This window comes from Enhydra lutris, unplaced genomic scaffold (genome assembly GCF_002288905.1).
Source record: "Enhydra lutris kenyoni isolate GAN:26980312 unplaced genomic scaffold, ASM228890v2 scaffoldscaffold47, whole genome shotgun sequence".
In the NCBI taxonomy this organism is placed as follows: domain Eukaryota; kingdom Metazoa; phylum Chordata; class Mammalia; order Carnivora; family Mustelidae; genus Enhydra; species Enhydra lutris.
This window is the reverse complement of record NW_019154131.1, coordinates 11,006,046-11,023,459: the sequence shown is the minus strand read 5'-3', so window position 1 is coordinate 11,023,459 and position 17,414 is coordinate 11,006,046. Positions and strand designations below refer to the sequence as shown.

General features: G+C 37.3%; 1 protein-coding gene across 2 annotated transcripts in view; it reads right to left on the bottom strand.

Moving 5' to 3' along the window:
- The window catches only part of LOC111156618 (coiled-coil domain containing 171), a 284,698-nt gene that overhangs the window by 194,476 nt on the left and 72,808 nt on the right, over window positions 1-17,414 (bottom strand). For both annotated transcript variants that reach the window (XM_022517612.1, XM_022517611.1), the window contains exons 9-10: window positions 17,131-17,269; window positions 6,026-6,128 (exon numbers count right to left, since the gene is read on the bottom strand). In XM_022517612.1, coding sequence (XP_022373320.1) covers window positions 6,026-6,128; window positions 17,131-17,269 — 242 coding nt within the window. The remainder of the gene's footprint in view (window positions 1-6,025; window positions 6,129-17,130; window positions 17,270-17,414) is intronic.

The window sequence follows — 17,414 nt, the reverse complement described above, 5'->3', positions numbered from 1 at the left end:
GGAACTACACCATTAGGCCTCCTGCATCTCCAGCTTGCCAACTGCAGGTGCTGGGTTTCTTAGTCTTCATAATTGTGTGATTAATTAATGATCTCATTGGAGGATGTTGAGCAATCTTACCGAAGTCACTCCCTTGGACTTTACAAACTGAAACAAGAGCATGAGGAAGTAGGCCAGTCATGGTTTGTAAACCTCGGTAGACAGGGAGGTGAGAGAAGTAAGTGAGAAGAATTCGCCAAATGAAACCAAAAGAGACCCTTCTGCCTCTCAGAAGCATCCTCAGCTTCTCGGTGACACATGAATCTCCAGTTAAAAGGTACTGGCCATGAGGTTCACAAGAACAATTAGAATTCTCAAGAAGATACCAGATCTAGACCATAGCCTTTTATGAAAGAAGTAAAGGAGGAGAAGAAAAGTCCAATTTGTTGTCCTGATTATCCTAAGAGCCGTCCCTAGGACTGCCCAATTCCTGGGTGATACATATATAAATACGCCTAAAGGCATCAAATGCTGTTGCTATAACTTCCCAGGGTCCTCTCCAGTAGAAAGAAAAAGAATACCTCGGGAGTGTTACAAATGATTTCCTCAAGGAAGGAAAGGTTGAAGAAGGTCAGAGGGCTCTCAGTCAACAGGAAAGTCAACCACCCTGAGGAGGCTCCAAGACAGAGCCACAAGAAAAACTTTCTTTTGTGAACCTAAGGAAGGAAAAGTTACATTCTGTATGTTTGCTAACATCCTCAGGCAGAGGTGAAACTGTTTTAGAAGAAACACTTGGGGCAGAAAGACTACATAGGTTCAAAGTGAGAAAGGATTTTTCCCCACATACACCCTACTAGAAGAATTTTCACAAGAAAAGAAATGAGACAAGAACAGCTGTAGTGCTTCAATTTCAGTAGGAAGCAGAAATATGAAATAAATGTCCCTGTTCAAGCAAACTGAGACTATCTTGCCTGATGATAGTATTCAATCAAGTTATTTCTATGGCCCATGGAAGATCACACATCTTTTCCACTTAAGGTCAATCTTCCTGATGATTCCATATGGATTGCTACCCAAAAGGCTGCTATAATTTGGAAAGAAACTCCATGACTACCTTTATTTTTTTAAAGATTTTATTTATTTATATGACAGAGAGAGAGATCACAAGTAGGCATAGAGGCAGGCAGAGAGAAAGGGAGAAGCAGGCTCCCCACTGAGCAGAGAGCCCGATGGGGACCTCGATCCCAGGACCCTGAGATCATGACCTGAGCTGAAGGCAGAGGCTTAACCCACTGAGCCACCCAGGTGCCCCATGACTACCTTTATAACCTCAAAAATTAAAATGCAAAATGGACTTTTGACCTGATATTAATTCATTCACACTTTTATTCATTAATATGCAACCAAGATTTGCTGAGTGACTGCTTTATGCCAAGGAATCTTCTAGCTGCTTAAAGTACATTAGTAAATAAAAGGGACAAATACCCTTGACTTCATGGAGCTTGGATATTGTCAGGATTAATTTTATGTGTCAATTTGACTGGGCTAAGCGTGCCCAGATAACTGGCAAAGCATTTCTGGGTGTGTCTGTGAAGGTGTTTCTGAAGCAAATTAGCATTTGAATCCGTAGACTGAGTAGAGCTCTGCCCTCACCAATGTGGGCTAGTATCATCCAATCTATTGCCTCCTTATCCCCCCATCACAGACAAAATGGCAGAAGGAGGACAAATTCTCTCTTTCTTCTCGAGCTGGGACTTCCAAATCCTCCTTCGGACCCCAGGAGCCCCGGGTTCTCAGGCCTTTGGATTCAGACTGAATTATACCACTGGCTTTCCTGGGTCTTCAGTTTGCAGACAACAGGTCATGGGATTTCCCAGGCTCTATAACCACGTGAGCCACTCCTACATCTATTCAACTGGTTCTGTTTCTTCAGAGAATTCTAACACTGATAAAAAAAATGCACCATGTAGTGTGTTAAAAATGTTGGACAGCAATAAGTGCTATGGGGAAGAAAAGAAGTAGAAGAGAAAAGGGAGAGGTAGTGAGACAAGTGGCATGGGAATAAGTAGCAGGTACGCATCAGAGTGAGACCTGGGCATAGATTTACAAAGACAAGAGAGAGGGGTCTGGCTGGTTCAGTCAGTAAAGCATGTAACTCTTGATCTTGGGATTCTGAGTTCTAGCCCCACGTTGGGGGTAGAGATTACTTAAGAAAATAAAAAATCTTTTTAAAAAATTTTTAAATAAATAAAATGAAAAGATGAGAGAGAGCTATGCAGACACATCTAAGTAAAGAACTTTCCAGGTAAGTTTCCAGAAAGAATAGCCAGCACAATGGCCCCCAAGGCAAGAGCATGCTTGGTGTGCTCCAGAAGCAAAAAGAGGCCAGAGGGGCCAAAACAGAAAGAGGTACAGGGGAAGTCAAAGGGGTGATAAAGGACAGGGGCAGACCATGTTGGGTCTTCCAAGCCACTGCTAGTACTTCAGCTTCTATGCTTAATGAAATGCAGAGCCCAGGAAGATTTAAAGCAAAGAAATAACATGCTCTGTCTTGGGTTTTCAAATGATCATCCTGGTGGCTACAGAGAAAACAGACTGCAGTGGGGAGCAGGGTGGACAGAGAGAAAGGCAGCCAGAGGGAGCAGGGTGGACGGAGAGAAAGGCAGCCAGAGGGAGCAGGGTTGGAGGCACTAGGAAACAAGGTGTGAACTACCACACTGATCACCCATGAAAAAATCAAAGTAAATCCTCTAAGTAAATAAATTCCTGAAGGTCTGACACTAACTGAAACTTGGCCTCATTTGCTACACCAAGATAAGCGGATGGGTTACTGTTACTTCAGAAACACTTAACGTAGAGGACCGACCGCAGAAGCTGAAGAAGATGGGGAAGAGAACAGCTGGCAACTCATGCCAACTCTGGATGAAAATTCATCCAAGAAAATAATTTTCATTCACCCCATTTTAAAAAGCAAGTAAAAACAAAACAAACAAATAACAACAACAACAACAAATTTTGTGACCATCAAAATTTCTACCATGGATTGCTACCAGTATCTTGAACTGAAAGGTAGGAAGAGGTAACAAAAGGAAGTTAAGCACTGTTGTCTACTGCCCATACTGCAGAGCAGAGGATCTCTCTGGAAAACCTTTCTGGAGGTGACTGAATTAATTCTGTAACAAATTCTAAGGCTGCCCTATCATCACATAGTAACACCCTGTTTCTCTTTGAAACAGACTTGTCCTCAAAAACATATATACTGTGAGCTATATACATGTTTATATCACACAGGTACAGAGGACAAGTTAGTCTAGGATAAGTTCTTATGTGACCTTATTTGTGAGGAGCAAAATATTTGTTCATCTTCATGGAGACAAAGCCAGGCCTGACATAGCAGACAATCCTAATTGTGCAGGTCCTTCCATATTAAGCAATAAAGCTTATTATTTATAGCCCTCCATGAAGTAATAAAACCCCACCCTGAACCAGCGTAAGCAGAAAGGGAATCCATCGGAGTCTCCCATGGCTGCCTCACGGAAGCCCAGGTCCAGAGGGAAAGCGGGTCCTGAGCAGGTAAGTAGATCAGCCCAGGTGCCAGCAGGAAGAGAGATGGTACTCTCTAAACTCTCAGAAGAGAATTTCATCAAGGTATTTCCAGAAGTGACAGGTTTTGTTAAATTATTTTAACAAACAATGTTTCACCTTGTGGTGAAGGCTGACCTCTAGAGACTACATGATCTGGGCTCCTCTGCCCTCTGGCTTCTGGTTGGATTTGGGCAGTGAGTGTACTTGTAGGTGATCAAGAGGGTGGAGGGAGAAAGAAACAAAAGGAAAGAAGAGAATGTCAGGGTATTCATTTCTTCTGTTTCCTCTGCTCCAATGCGTTCCTCATTTTTTAGCAGCCACAGCTCTCGTCAGGCAGGTCCTGTGCCTTGTATCAGACTATGGTGACAATGTGCCCTCCACTGGACCCTTTAGGCTTAGGCATGGGGTTTCCACTCTGGCTTCTTCTTGCTGTCTTATCCTATCTCTTTTTTTTTCCTTTTTAAGATTTATTTGAGAGAGAGAGCGCGCGCATGCACACATATGCCCACAAGTGGGGGGACGGGCAGAGAGAGAAAATCTCAAGCAGACTCCCTGCTGAGTGCAGAGCCCCACGGGGGGCTTGATCCCATGACCCATGAGATCATGACCTGAACTGAAACTAAGAGCTGGACGCTTAACTGACTGAGCCACCCAGGTGCCCCTGTCTTACCTTACCTTATTGGTTCTCTTATCCTGTCCACATTTCCATAGATAGCTTGATTAAATTCTCTTCTGACTAACTCTTTAGAGAGTGCCATCTCTTCCTGCTGGCATGCTGGCTGACACGCTTACCTGCTTAGGACCTGATTTCACTCTGGTCCTGGGCTTCCATTTAACAGATCAGGGAAGAATGGTTCTTGGTGGGTGAAAGAGTGAATAAGCAGTACCATATGGAAACAAAACAACTCTACAGCAATACGAAAATCACTAATTCACCATACAGTCCCTTTTCCAGAAACCCTTTCTCTATAATATATAGGCTGTGCCTATATATGGGAAACTAGGAGTTAAAAAGATGAAAAGAAAAGGAAAAACTTTAATAGTCTTCTTCAATAGGCTTAGCAATAGCCTGTGAGTTACTTTGTTATCAACTATTTCATTTTAAAATTCAAAAAAGATGTGGCATTATTTTTAGTTTTTTGAATTCAGCTCTGAAGAAATATTTAAAATAACATTGAAGCATAAGCTATACTAAGATAATAATTTAACAATTTTTAAAGCTCCTAAAACCATTAAGCAATGACACATCTCAATAATAAAACAGTACAATTACAAAAGAAAATTTTACTCTCCAAAGCTTTAGCAAATATAATTGAACACTGGATATCTATATTTTTTATGTCCCCACAGTAACAAACCACAAAACACTAATGCTTTGGGTAAAAGATTAAATTTTAAGAAAAATTACAAGTTCATTTCATGAAAGACTGCTAAACTAGTAGGAAGGCTAAAAACAGACCCAAAAAACCAGATAATAATAAAACACAATAAATCTCTAATAGCTCACCGGCACAAATCCGCAGATCCATAAAGTAATAATGGGCCTTGGTCATATCCTTCTGCTTTTTCAAGCATGACACACTTTCTATAACTTACAAGTTCCTTAAAGAACTAATTGGCCCAAAATCTGTTTGATTCCTTAAAAAAACAGAGCCCAATAGCTCAATTTTAAATTGTAATGAATTTAATTTTACATGCCTTTTGAAGAATACAACTGAGTCAGAAAAAAAGAGTAATTCGAGGCTGATGATTTGGCAAAAGAAAATTGAGGTAGCAAGGTAAAAGGATTTAGGTCAAAGTTCCTATTACACACATAATGGCATATACACAAAAAAATTAAGAAAGTTGAAATCATGGACAGCATTCGTTAACCAGCTAGTGCTGCTTCTAGTTCCCAAAATATGCCTACCTAATATGCAATTTTTATAGTTCTTTATCTTATTAACCGTGCTAATACGAAAACCAAAATATTTCACCTAAGCACTCTTCTCTGGAGAGTGTATGTGTGGTAGTAGGAAGTGAAGGAGAAAACTGGCTTAGCATATGCACGCTGTTACAGGCTGTGTCCTACATAACCTTTTGAATGCATGACCTTTAAGTTGTTGAAGGTTGCCTCAGAATTTGGCTCAGTTTGATGGAAACATCTGTTCCCCTTGCAGGTATACTGTAAGGACTTTTTTCTCAGTTGGATTCAGAACACAGCAAGTGAGCCCTTGTCTGTCCAATCATACAGACCCCAACACTTGTAAATCAAGTTCTGGGAGGACAACAGCAGGTCCACATTCCGTCACCCTTTCTCAGCCAGCTAGGCCAACTGACTGCTGTGAGAACTGCTCTTATCATGTCATCAGATCGAAACATGTTGAGATGAGGGACTGGAAGAGGCATCTGCAGAATTCCCAAAATGTAGTGACTTTGGAACATTGACAGATGCATCTGTCATTTTATACCTTCAACTAACCTGATGTCCACTGGCCCGACACAGAAAAGCTGTCCAAGATCGATTCCAATTCTTTCACGTTATTTTCACATGTCTCTACTAGAAAGGCCTGGTGCTTCTTAGCCTTTTAATTAAGAAAACAATATACACATAATAAGGTCATGTATTATAAGAGCTGCAGATTTGTGTGAATATATACAGCATTGCTAAGGATAAGCAAGCTAATAATTACCCTCATTCAAATCTATTATTAATAAACCTCTTTCTGTCTTAATCATACCTTTTCCTTGGTTTAATGTAATTCTGTATAAGGTCTCAATAACAATTTACTGAGGTCTTGGTGCCTGGCACTAATTTATATATAATAATCCTTTTTATCCTCATGGCAATCCAAGAGGGAAGGGCTATTATTATCCCAACTTTACAGATAAGAAAACTGAGACAGAGAGGAATTAGGAAATACTTTAAAAGATCAAAGTCGCAGTCATGTGGCAAACTGCCGGATGGTGCCCACAGCGGTTGACTCAAGAGGTAACAGTAGCATAGGCTAGGGTCTTGGCTGTGAAAAGGAAAAGGGGTGGGGGGCAGAATACCTAGAAAATGGAATGGCCAGGCCCTTGGTGATACTGAATTGGGGTAGACTACACTGATTGCATTAAATTGGATTCAATTTAATTGGATCAGATTGGATGGACTTGATGAAGTCGGGTCCATGCTCAGATAAAAAGAAGAGTCAAGAGTGATCCCAAGTTTCAGGCTAAAAGAACTGGCAGATTTCAGTAGTACAGTGAGAACAATGGTAGTAGAGAAGGTCTTATCTGGGGTATTTTTGTTTATTTACTTGCTTGCTTTTTTTTGGCAGAGAGTACAAATCATGAATTCTGTTTCAATCACATTCCATTGGAAATACCTTGAAGACACTCTCAGTACCAGCAGAATGCCTGGAAAATAACAGGCCCTAAATAAATATATTTGAATTAATAAACAACAAATAAAATAGAAAAATAGGGGAGGCAGCTAGGTATAATGGTATAAAGCTCAGAAGAGAAGTCAGGAATGGGTTTGGGAATCACCTACAGATATTACCTGAGGCTTGCCTGGAAAGCGTTTGGCTGAAGAGAAAGAGCCTAGGACAAGGCCTTAAGGAACTCCAGAGAACAACTAATGAATCACTGAACCTTACATCAAAAACTAATGATGTACTATATGGTCAACCAACTGAACATTTAAAAAAAAAAAAAAAAGTTAGAAAATAAAAAACCAGCAAAGCAGACTGAAAAAAGAAGAAGAAAAACAGGAAAGTATAGCGTCATGGAAACCGAGACCATTTGAAGGACAGAGGTGTCAATTATGTCCAGTGTCACAGAATATTCAAGCAAAATGGAGACTAAGAAGTGTTCAATGGACTTAGAGGTCATTGGTGACCTTGATAAAATCTGCTATAACTCAGACTGAAATAGGTTGACGAAGTAGTAACATGTTTTAGTCCTAATTGAGCAAGAGAGATGTCAGTGGAAACAGGAAGTTTAGACAACCATTCCCTGATAAGAAGGGAAGGAGAGATGAAGGGAAGTAACTGGAAAGAAGAATGAAGTTAAAGAAGAGTGCAGTTGGCCCCAATTTTCTTGGCCTGCCAAGACTGCATTACAAGTGCGGTGTAGGTAGAGGAAGAGCGATCTGGTCCCCTCACCCATGCCTGCCTGGAATAGAACTGCTGCAACACAGGGCTCTGAGGGATGAGATAGTACAACTGTTTGCCTCTCCCCAGAAGAAATCATAACCCCCAGCTAAGAGCCAAGGAGAGAGGAAGCGCCCATCTTCTTGTCTACAGTGCCTGGATACAGCTTCTATAACACAGAGCAGGGTGGAAAAGGGGATTATGGAACAGACCACCATTCAAATGCTATAGATTCTCACAGCTCTTACTGAAAATTGATCAATTTTCTTTTTAATAGCTTGAGATATAATTTACATACTATCTAATTCAACCATTGAAAATAGACAATTCAGTGTTTTTTTTTTTAAATAGATTCAAGTTGTACAACCAACATCACAATTAATTTTAGAACACTTTCATCACACCAGCAAGAAACCCCACACCCATCAGCAATCACTCCCCATTCAGTCTCTTCAGCCCTCAGCAACCCTAACGTGCTTTCTAGCTCTCCAGATTTGCCTTCTCTGGGCATTTCATATAAATGGAATCATACACTATGTGGCTTTATGTGCCCGGGTTCTTTCACTTAGCTTGATGTTTTCAGGGTTCATCCATAATGAACCACTGGTTAGTACTTCATTTCTCTTTATGCCTGAATAATATTCCTTGACAAACATCTAAACTGTTTTCCAAAGTGGGGGGCATCATTATACATTCTCAAGTGTCTGATAATTCCAATTTTTTCACATCCCCACTAATAACAAATTGTTACTACCTGGTTTTTAATTATAAGCATCCAAGTATGTGTGACCTAACATGTCATTTTGTTTTTTAAATTCTTTTGAGTATCATGGTTTTGATTTACATTTCTCCAATGACTGTTGATACTAAGCATCTTTTAATGTGTTTATTGGCCACTTACACATTTTGGAGAAGTCTCTGTTCAGATTTTTTGTCCATTTTTCAAGTGGATTTTATTATTAAATTATAAGAGGTCTTTATATATCTTGGATAAAATTCCTTTGTCAGATATATGATCTGCAAATATTTTCTCTCATTCTGTGAGTTGTCTTTTTATTTTTCTCATGCTGTCCTTTAAAGGACCAAGGTTTTTAATTTTGATGATTAGTAGATTTTCTTAAACGATACTTTCTCCTTTGCCCTTAGGACAATTTTCAGAGCTTTATATGACTGTTGGTTTTTTTTAACTTTTCATCAGTGAAATTATTGTTTTTCTAGGTAGAGAGTTCACCAAGCTCCTTATACCATTATTCCAGAGGTTATTCCCTATAATATGTTTTAATATCCTAAAGGTTTAGTCTCCTAAGTCTTCTTACTCAGAGTTTTCCTAGTATTATCACATAATTATATCTCCAGAAGAATGCCAGCATCATATTCACAAGTTACATGCAAACACACACACACAAAAATGCCCCTTTTACATATATATTATAGAAACATATAACATATATTATAATTACTATATTATTATAATTAATATAATTATAGAATTATAATAAATATACAAAATATATATCTTATATATAAATATGTAAATTTTATATATAAATGTATAAAATGTAATTATAAAATAATATATAATTATAATATAATTATTATAAGTATTATATATATAATCTTTATTTCTCCTCAAAAATCCTCCACAGTCAAGATTATTAGCACAAATGAAACAGATTCAGAAGGATAATATCACTAAAGGTCACACAACTATTATGAGATAGGGCCGGGATTGAAATGCAGATCAATCTATCTCCAAGATATATGTTGACGGGGGCAAATTCTTTATCATATCAAGGGACTAAAAATTTACAGAAATATACAAGTAAAAAGCCAAACTATGTACTTGGAGTGAGCTTAATGAAAAGTTTCAATTAAATTCCTAGTCAACAATAATTCTTCTCTTGTCAAGTATAGGGCTCAATCCTGACTAAAAAATAAACTATAATTTCAATACCATTAGAGTTTAAAAACAAATTTCATGTCAAATTAGCCATGAAACACTACTAATGAAAATGTTTTCAAAAAATAAAGGAAGAGGTTTGACCAATGAAATGGCTTAAAAAGAACTAACTATACCTAAAAGTTGCTATTATATTCATAATTAGTAGTATTATAATTTTTTACAAAGATACTTGGCTAAATAGACTTTTAATAGAGATGCAACTTAGATTTAATAACTAGGTTTATGAACCAACTGCTGACAAGAAAAACTGTCATTGTTTCACAGCTGACCATTTTTCTTCCCAAGAAATCATTTTGGTTTTATTTTATAAATGCAGCTTTCATTCTTCATTCATATAGTTAAGTGTTTGGGCTTTTCTGAAATGTGGATTGCACTTACATTTAAATTCTATTACCAAAGCTCTTAGCTCTTTTAATAGCTCTTTGATGTACAAAAAAATTCTAGAATGAAACCAGAATTTATCTGCTTAATAAACAAACTGTTGGGTCGAAAAGAAAGTGCCAAGCCAGAACAAATACTAAGTTTCTAATTTCTATGTTTTATCATCTGACATAAAGAGTAGGTTTAGGTTAAATGTTACATTGTTGACTTAAGAAATTCTGTAATTCTAAACATCCACAGAAGTTTAAAAGGCAAAACTATAGGATAAGGGGCACCTGGATGGCTCAATTGGTTAAGCAACCAACTTTTGATTTCGGCTCAGGTCATGACCTCAGGGTCATGGGGTGGAGCCCCAGAAGCCCCGCATTAGGCTCTCTGCTCAGGCGGGGGTCAGCTGGAGATTCTCTCTGTACCTCTCCCTTTGTCCCTTCCCCACTCATCCTCTCTCTCTCTCTCTCTCTCTCAAATATAAATAAATAAATAAATCTTCCAAAAAAAAAAAAAAAAAACTGTAGGATAAAAGGACCCACTTCTTTTTGCCTTGGACATAATCCACATAGTTTGTTATCCTAGCAATCAAAGTCTCTTAATGCCGTGTTGGGTAACCAGATGATATTTAGATGAATATTTATTGATTACTCACCATGAACCAAAGACTACTTTAGATGTCATGATGAATCTAAGCAGTGTATACAGGGGACTAAAAATATGAAAATATCCAAAGAAAGTTCAAGAAAATGTGTGACATGCAGACCTTAATGTATTTTTAAAGAGGAGTCAAGGTGGTTTATAAACTACCTTTAATCAGAAAGCACAGTGAGATGACAAACACCCACATCATATTTCCACATTTATTTGGTATACTCTATCCCACACACTGCTAGAATGAATGAATTTCTGGCTTAATCTAATGTGTCATTCTTTTTGTTTCTTTCGTATCTTTCTTTGACCCTACAAAGACACATCACTCACTTTTTTACTAGCTATGCATGAATATCACAAATGGATATGCATGTAAATAAAAATTTCTAATCCCAGCCCTTGAGGAAACATATAAAAAGAATATGCAAATATTCCTATCTAGAAAATGGCAAATGGGCGCTGCTGATCTGCAGTGGGAAAAGTTGACTCAAGCTCTAAATAACAGTAGAAATAGTTAAGGGACACTGTTAATAAGGTTAAAAATAGTAGGAAAAACAAGTAAGTAAAAAATAAATACTCTTAATTAATCACTACATTTTTTAATGAAATTCTCCCTTTAAACATAGGATGAACTTTAAGAGCAGTGATACACAATCCTTAAAATTTCTGAACATTTTTAACTCAAGTAAGCTTTAAAACTTTTGATTCAAGTATATTTGAAGCCATTATGAAGGAATTCTGAGCAAAAATGCGGGAGTATCAGAACCTATAATCAGCATCACATATTTTGTCTCACCGTTTCATCGTATCTTCTACCTAAAAACCATGACATACCCAGTGCATTTGTGAGACACAAGGAGTTTGCTCAGCGGAACTGACTTTGATCTGGTCAGCTATCATAGTGATTACTATCTGCAGCTTTCCCCCAGTCATATTAATGATAACCAATAGCTCTTACTTCTTCATAAAAGTTTATTATTTCTTCCCCTCCTTGCTTTGTTTGCCTATGCTCCTTCCATGATGTGAGGATTATGTGGTCCCAATTGCTTACATCATAAGACAAAATGCCATCCTCCCATACATGGCTTTACAATTAGTTTATTTTTCTACAGATGCTACTCTCCAAACTGAATATAGGCCTTAACCGATAAACATCTCTCTCTCTCACACAAAACACAACACACACACACACAACACAACACACACACACACACACACACACACACACACACACAAACATATTTCCCCCCCCCCAGGTCAAAGATGAGATTGAATATTCAAAACTTAGTAATTTATATAAGAATAAATTTCAAAAAAAGGAAAAAAATAAATTTCAAAAAGCTTAGTAAAGGAGCTTTATGCCCACATTATAAATTTAGAAAGCCAGCCATACAATGAACATTTAAACACACAGATACACACGTACACATTCGGTGAGTATTATTTAATAGTATTATATTTTTAAGGGCCACTAAAAAGACAGAAAGTGACTTTTATATTAGCAAAATTAATGTTCATATACAAATACTACTCTTATTGTGGAGGAATCAACTATTTTTTAGTAAAAAATCAGAAAAGAATATTTACTAGCCCATTAGTTTTTAATACCTCCTTCAAAATCAGAGACATGTCATTCTAAAGTAAACCTAAGAGATCATTTGAAGCACAAATATTATCAAGAAACATTAACTTTACCACAAAGCATAGCAATCAAAGTGCTTTCTAAAATCCTATCTAATGCTAGCAATCATTGTATTATATAATCAGTTAAACCCCCAAAGTATAGGGAAAAAGCATATACTTGACCATTTTCAATCACAAGTTCTTTAGAGAATAAAATATTCTTTGAACAAAACCTCATGAGAACAAGAATTCCCTTTTCAATATATGGTCTCTCCTAGAGCTGTAACTAAATATTACTGAGTGGCAGAAAAACAAATCTCAAGAAATGATGGACTTAAAAAAATTTCATTGTAGAAAGCACAAAGCAAATCCTAATAATACCAATTTTAAAATGATAGCTCCCCTGCTTCAAGAGAAGCAAATATAAATACTCACAGTAATGACTAAAAGACCCAACCGGATATGTTGAGACTGATGGACTTTAATAAGCATAATCACCAAGCAACTTAAATTAGAAAGTTAGTTTTATTTAGTAGTTGATTAAATCTTTATTAAATTCATAGATTGTGAAATTAATAGTTCAATTTTAATCAAAACTTCTTAAAGTCAAGTTTGATAGTGTATAACACAGAACACAAAACTAATTTTGTTAAATCTTTAGATGTCCTATATTTAAATTCTATTAATTCTATGGCATTAAATATAATAACAATATGCCATTCATTTACCAATCATATCAAAATACCATTCATTTACCAATCAAATCAAAACCATACACTGAATAGGAGGAATTTCATTAATATAAAAGTAAAATTAAAGTCATCCGGGGGCATCTGCGTGGCTCAGTTGGCTAAGTGCCTGCCTTTGGCTCAAGTCAGGAACTCAGGGTTCATGGGATCGCGCCCCCACTTCTCCCTCTCCCTCGTTCTCTCTCTCTCTCTAATAAATAAATTAAATCTTAAAAAAAATAAAATAAATAACAAATAAAGTCATCTGTGTTTATATTTCTTAAATACCAACAACGGGCTCAACATACTTAGTTTGGACCTTTCCAAAATTATGTTCTATATTTTTTTTAAAGATTTTATTTATTTATTTGACAGACAGAGATCACAGGTGGGCAGAAAGGCAGGCAGAGAAAGAGGAGGAAGCAGGCTCCCCACTGAGCAGAGAGCCCAATGTGGGGCTCGATTCCAGGACCCTGGGATCATGACCCGAGCCGAAGGCAGAGGTTTTAACTCACTGAGCCACCCAGTTGCCCCCAAAATTATGTTCTATATTTATATTATATTTTCTGAAACAAACTATCACTTTCCAACTGGTTTATTAACATTTCATGTATCCTGATCCCCTCCAGCTCTAAAAAGCTTAGTTACACACTTAGTTATACTAAGTTATACACCTATTATTTTTAAGTCTCAAAACTTCCTGAAGCCTTTGTATATTATTAATAACACCTTGATCTCACTAGTAAACCTAGAGAGGAAAGTGGCTTTAATTTCTCTATTGCAATGCAACAGAGAAAATAAAGACTAAGACTTGAATAATGACCATGAACATGACCTAGACTGGAAAACAAGCTGTTACCTCAAAGGGAGAGAAAAATTACCTGTAGGTAATTTATGCTTCCCATCAATATTCTATAAAATACTGAAACTATTATATTCAAAAGAAATGTAAGTATGGGAAAGACACACTGAGGTACATGGCATCATGAGATATTATTAAAACAAAGTTTCATTTCCAAAAGCAAAAGGTAAAAGTTTCCTGTCAAGTCATTTCATCTTCAGTCAAAACCAATTATGAATTCAAAGCAAAGATAATAATAGCTAGCTTTGAGGGTGCAAAACTAGAAAAACTTGATTTTTTATGATTTAACATTTTTAATTTGACAGATAACTCGAGAAAATTTCTCAAAAACTTCCCCCCCCACCCCAAAGCCACTAATCTACTAGGGAAAAAAAAGCAATAAAGGAATATATATAAGAAAAATATATTTAGGAAAAGTGCTAGATTAATTTTTTATAAAAAAGAAAAACACTGTATTTACTAGGTAAAGTAACAGTATTTTCATTAAATAAAATTTCATTAAATAATTCTTAAATTTCATATTACAGCCAGGTAAAGTGAGAGAGAACAACAGTTCTAATCAGAAAACAGAACAAGTTAGAAATTTCATTATAGGGAAGGGGAAAAGAAAGAGGAGCAGAAGAAACAAAGACGGAAGAAAATAAGACCTAAAGCTATGGGTTTAAGAGATGAAAAATAGGAAAATAAGTTAGGTTGAAGCATATAAACTGTAGATCACTCAGGTGCAACCTGAATCATTAGCTCTTCAGCAAGGAGCTATTACTCACGGATCTGCAACAACATCTAGTAATCCATCAAGCTTTGCAGAAACAATTAGTCTTCAATCTTCTGTGCTATGATCAGAACAATGGTGCTTCATAGAATGAGGCCCAAATAAGCCAACGGAGATTGCCCATGAGCTATTAACTTGCCTTATTTCAGACCAATGTGCCAAATCGTAAAAGTTGAAAAAGAAAAACCTGTTAGCATCAAGTGAAATTTTTCATCACCAAGCACTAGTACCCTCCATGGTGAATTAAGCCAGTCTTCTTTTATTTGTATCTAGTCACTGGAATGCTAGAAGACCAAATTAGGGTTAAGTCTGTCAATTTATATTGGTGACTGTCTCCACTGTTGCACTCTTAGTTGTAACTCTGGCTAACTTTCCAAACTCCAAATACAGGGTCTATAACCAAATCCTTGACTCAGCTCAATGGCTCCAACATGGTTTTCTCCACCACTGATTCATGTCCTGAGCCAGGAGTCAAGAAGTAGAATAGCCCGTGAAATTTGGGGTAGCACGTGAGAGTGAATAGGCAGTAAGTATGTTACACAGAGAGCCCTAAACGTCCTTAAACTTGACATCCAAAGTACTCCAGCTACAAATGTAACCAAACACTGAACAATACTATCAGTCCCTGAATCAAAACACATGGAGTATCTTGGGTTGAATGAAGACCACATATAACATTAGATCATCTGAAAGTGATAGAGTTTAAATTTTATCCCATCACAACATGTCCATCTGGGCAGCACGGATTTGGCCACCGCTTCTTAATATATGCCAGAGTCTCCATCTTTTTTGACAAGGAGAAAAAATATTCATTTTCTTCAATAACAACTATCACCAAGAGTTGAAAATGAAGTAACCAAGTCTCTGCAGAAGGGATTCATGTGGGGACAGACAAAGAAGGCACAGGGTATTACTCTAGATTTTATGCCCTCCCTCTTGGGATTCCCAGTAAACTGCAGAATCACAGTGTGTTGCATCAACCAAATACATGCATCCAACAAACGTTAATGGAGGCAAGCGCTACAGTGGAATCTTCGTCTGTAAAGTAAAATGAATTATGTTAACCTCAATGCATTCACATTCTCTTGAGAGAGATAACACATGTCAGATTTGGGTGAGTATTATGCTAAACTGTGATGAAGATGTTAAACTAAGTATGAAAGAAACACAAAGTTGGGGGCAACCGGGTGGTTCAATCAGTTACGCATCTGCCTTCCGCTCAGGTCATGATCTCAGGGTCCTGGGACTGAACCCCACATCAGGCTCCCTGCTCAGCGCAGTGTCTTCTTCTCCTTCTCCCTTGCCTTTCCCCTGCAATGGTGCTCACTTGCTCGCTCTCTCTCTCTCTGCTCTCAAATAAATAAAAAAATTTTTTTTTAATTTTTAAAAAGATTTTATTTATTTCACAGAGAGAGAGAGAGAGATCACAAGTAGACAGAGAGGCAGGCAGAGAGAAAGAGAGGAAACTGGCTCCCTGCCAAGCAGAGAGCTGAATTCGGGGCTCAACCCCAAGACCCTGAGATCACGACCCGAGCTGAAGGCAGAGGCCCAACCCACTTAGCTGCCAGGCGCCCCCAAAAAAATTTTTAAAGAAAGAAACACAAAGTTGAGAAAAGGCAAATTTCTGACTAGGAGGATGGGAGATGGGAAAAGAGGAAATCATGGAAGGCTTCACAGATTGCAAGCTGTCAGACCAGGGCATTACAGGATAGGAGTTTACTAATGGAACAAAAGAAAAGAAGTTCAGACAATACAGGTCAAAAAAAAAAAAAAAAGTGAACAGCCTGAACAAAAGCAAGAAGACATGAAAATGTACAACGTGTTTAGGAAGCCAAGAGCACCCTAAGGTGCCGAAGCAAGAGAACAAGGGCAAGGGACAGAGAAGAAGCTGGAAGAGTTAACACGGAGCCACAAAGAAAGGGGCCTTAGATTATACGGCAAGAAGCTGAACTTCATTCTGAAAACAACAAGGAGACATTGATGGTTTTTTAATAAAGTGAGGATGACAAGATCAGATCAATATCTCAGGAAGACAAATGTGGCGATGGTGTGAAAGCTGGATTATTGGGGAATGGGAACAAAATGATAGGGTATGAAATTACTATAAAAGGGAGTCTTTGAAATCATTAGCTCTATTGATTATAAATCCTGATCCCCCTCTCACCTAGGTAACAATGCACCAAGGAAGGAAGGAAGGAAGGAAGGAAGAAAGGCAGGCCCTGAATAAATTCTAAAATAGTCTATAATTCAGTTTTTACTAATTCAATTAATTTTCCCACTTTTTCTAAAGGATAGAAGTTTTATTACATACATCTTTGTTGTAATCAGCATCTCTGGTTTTGAAATTTTATATCAATGGCACTAAAATTACTTTCGTGCTATTATCTCATGGCATGTAGTGAGGGGAAAAAATCCTGTTAAACATCAAATTTGACCCAATAAAGTAATTGCCATAGGGTTTTCTTTTTTATCCTTACCATTACAAGTTCTTCCTGTAATTCACTGCAACTTTTTTCATTATACTGGAGTCTCTTTGAAAGGTCTATAATTACTTTCTTATGTTCCTCGATCTCTTCATTTAGTTTCTTGTTTTTGGAGACATACTCTCTTTCTAATCTGAAAAATTAAAGTGTCAGAGCAGAGTTTTCAAATATGGTTTTATCAAGTCCTATTATACACTTTAACATGACTGGCAGATGTATTATCTATCAAGTTTTTGTGCCAAAGGCCACCTCTCATTTTTTCAAACAAAAAGGGTTGC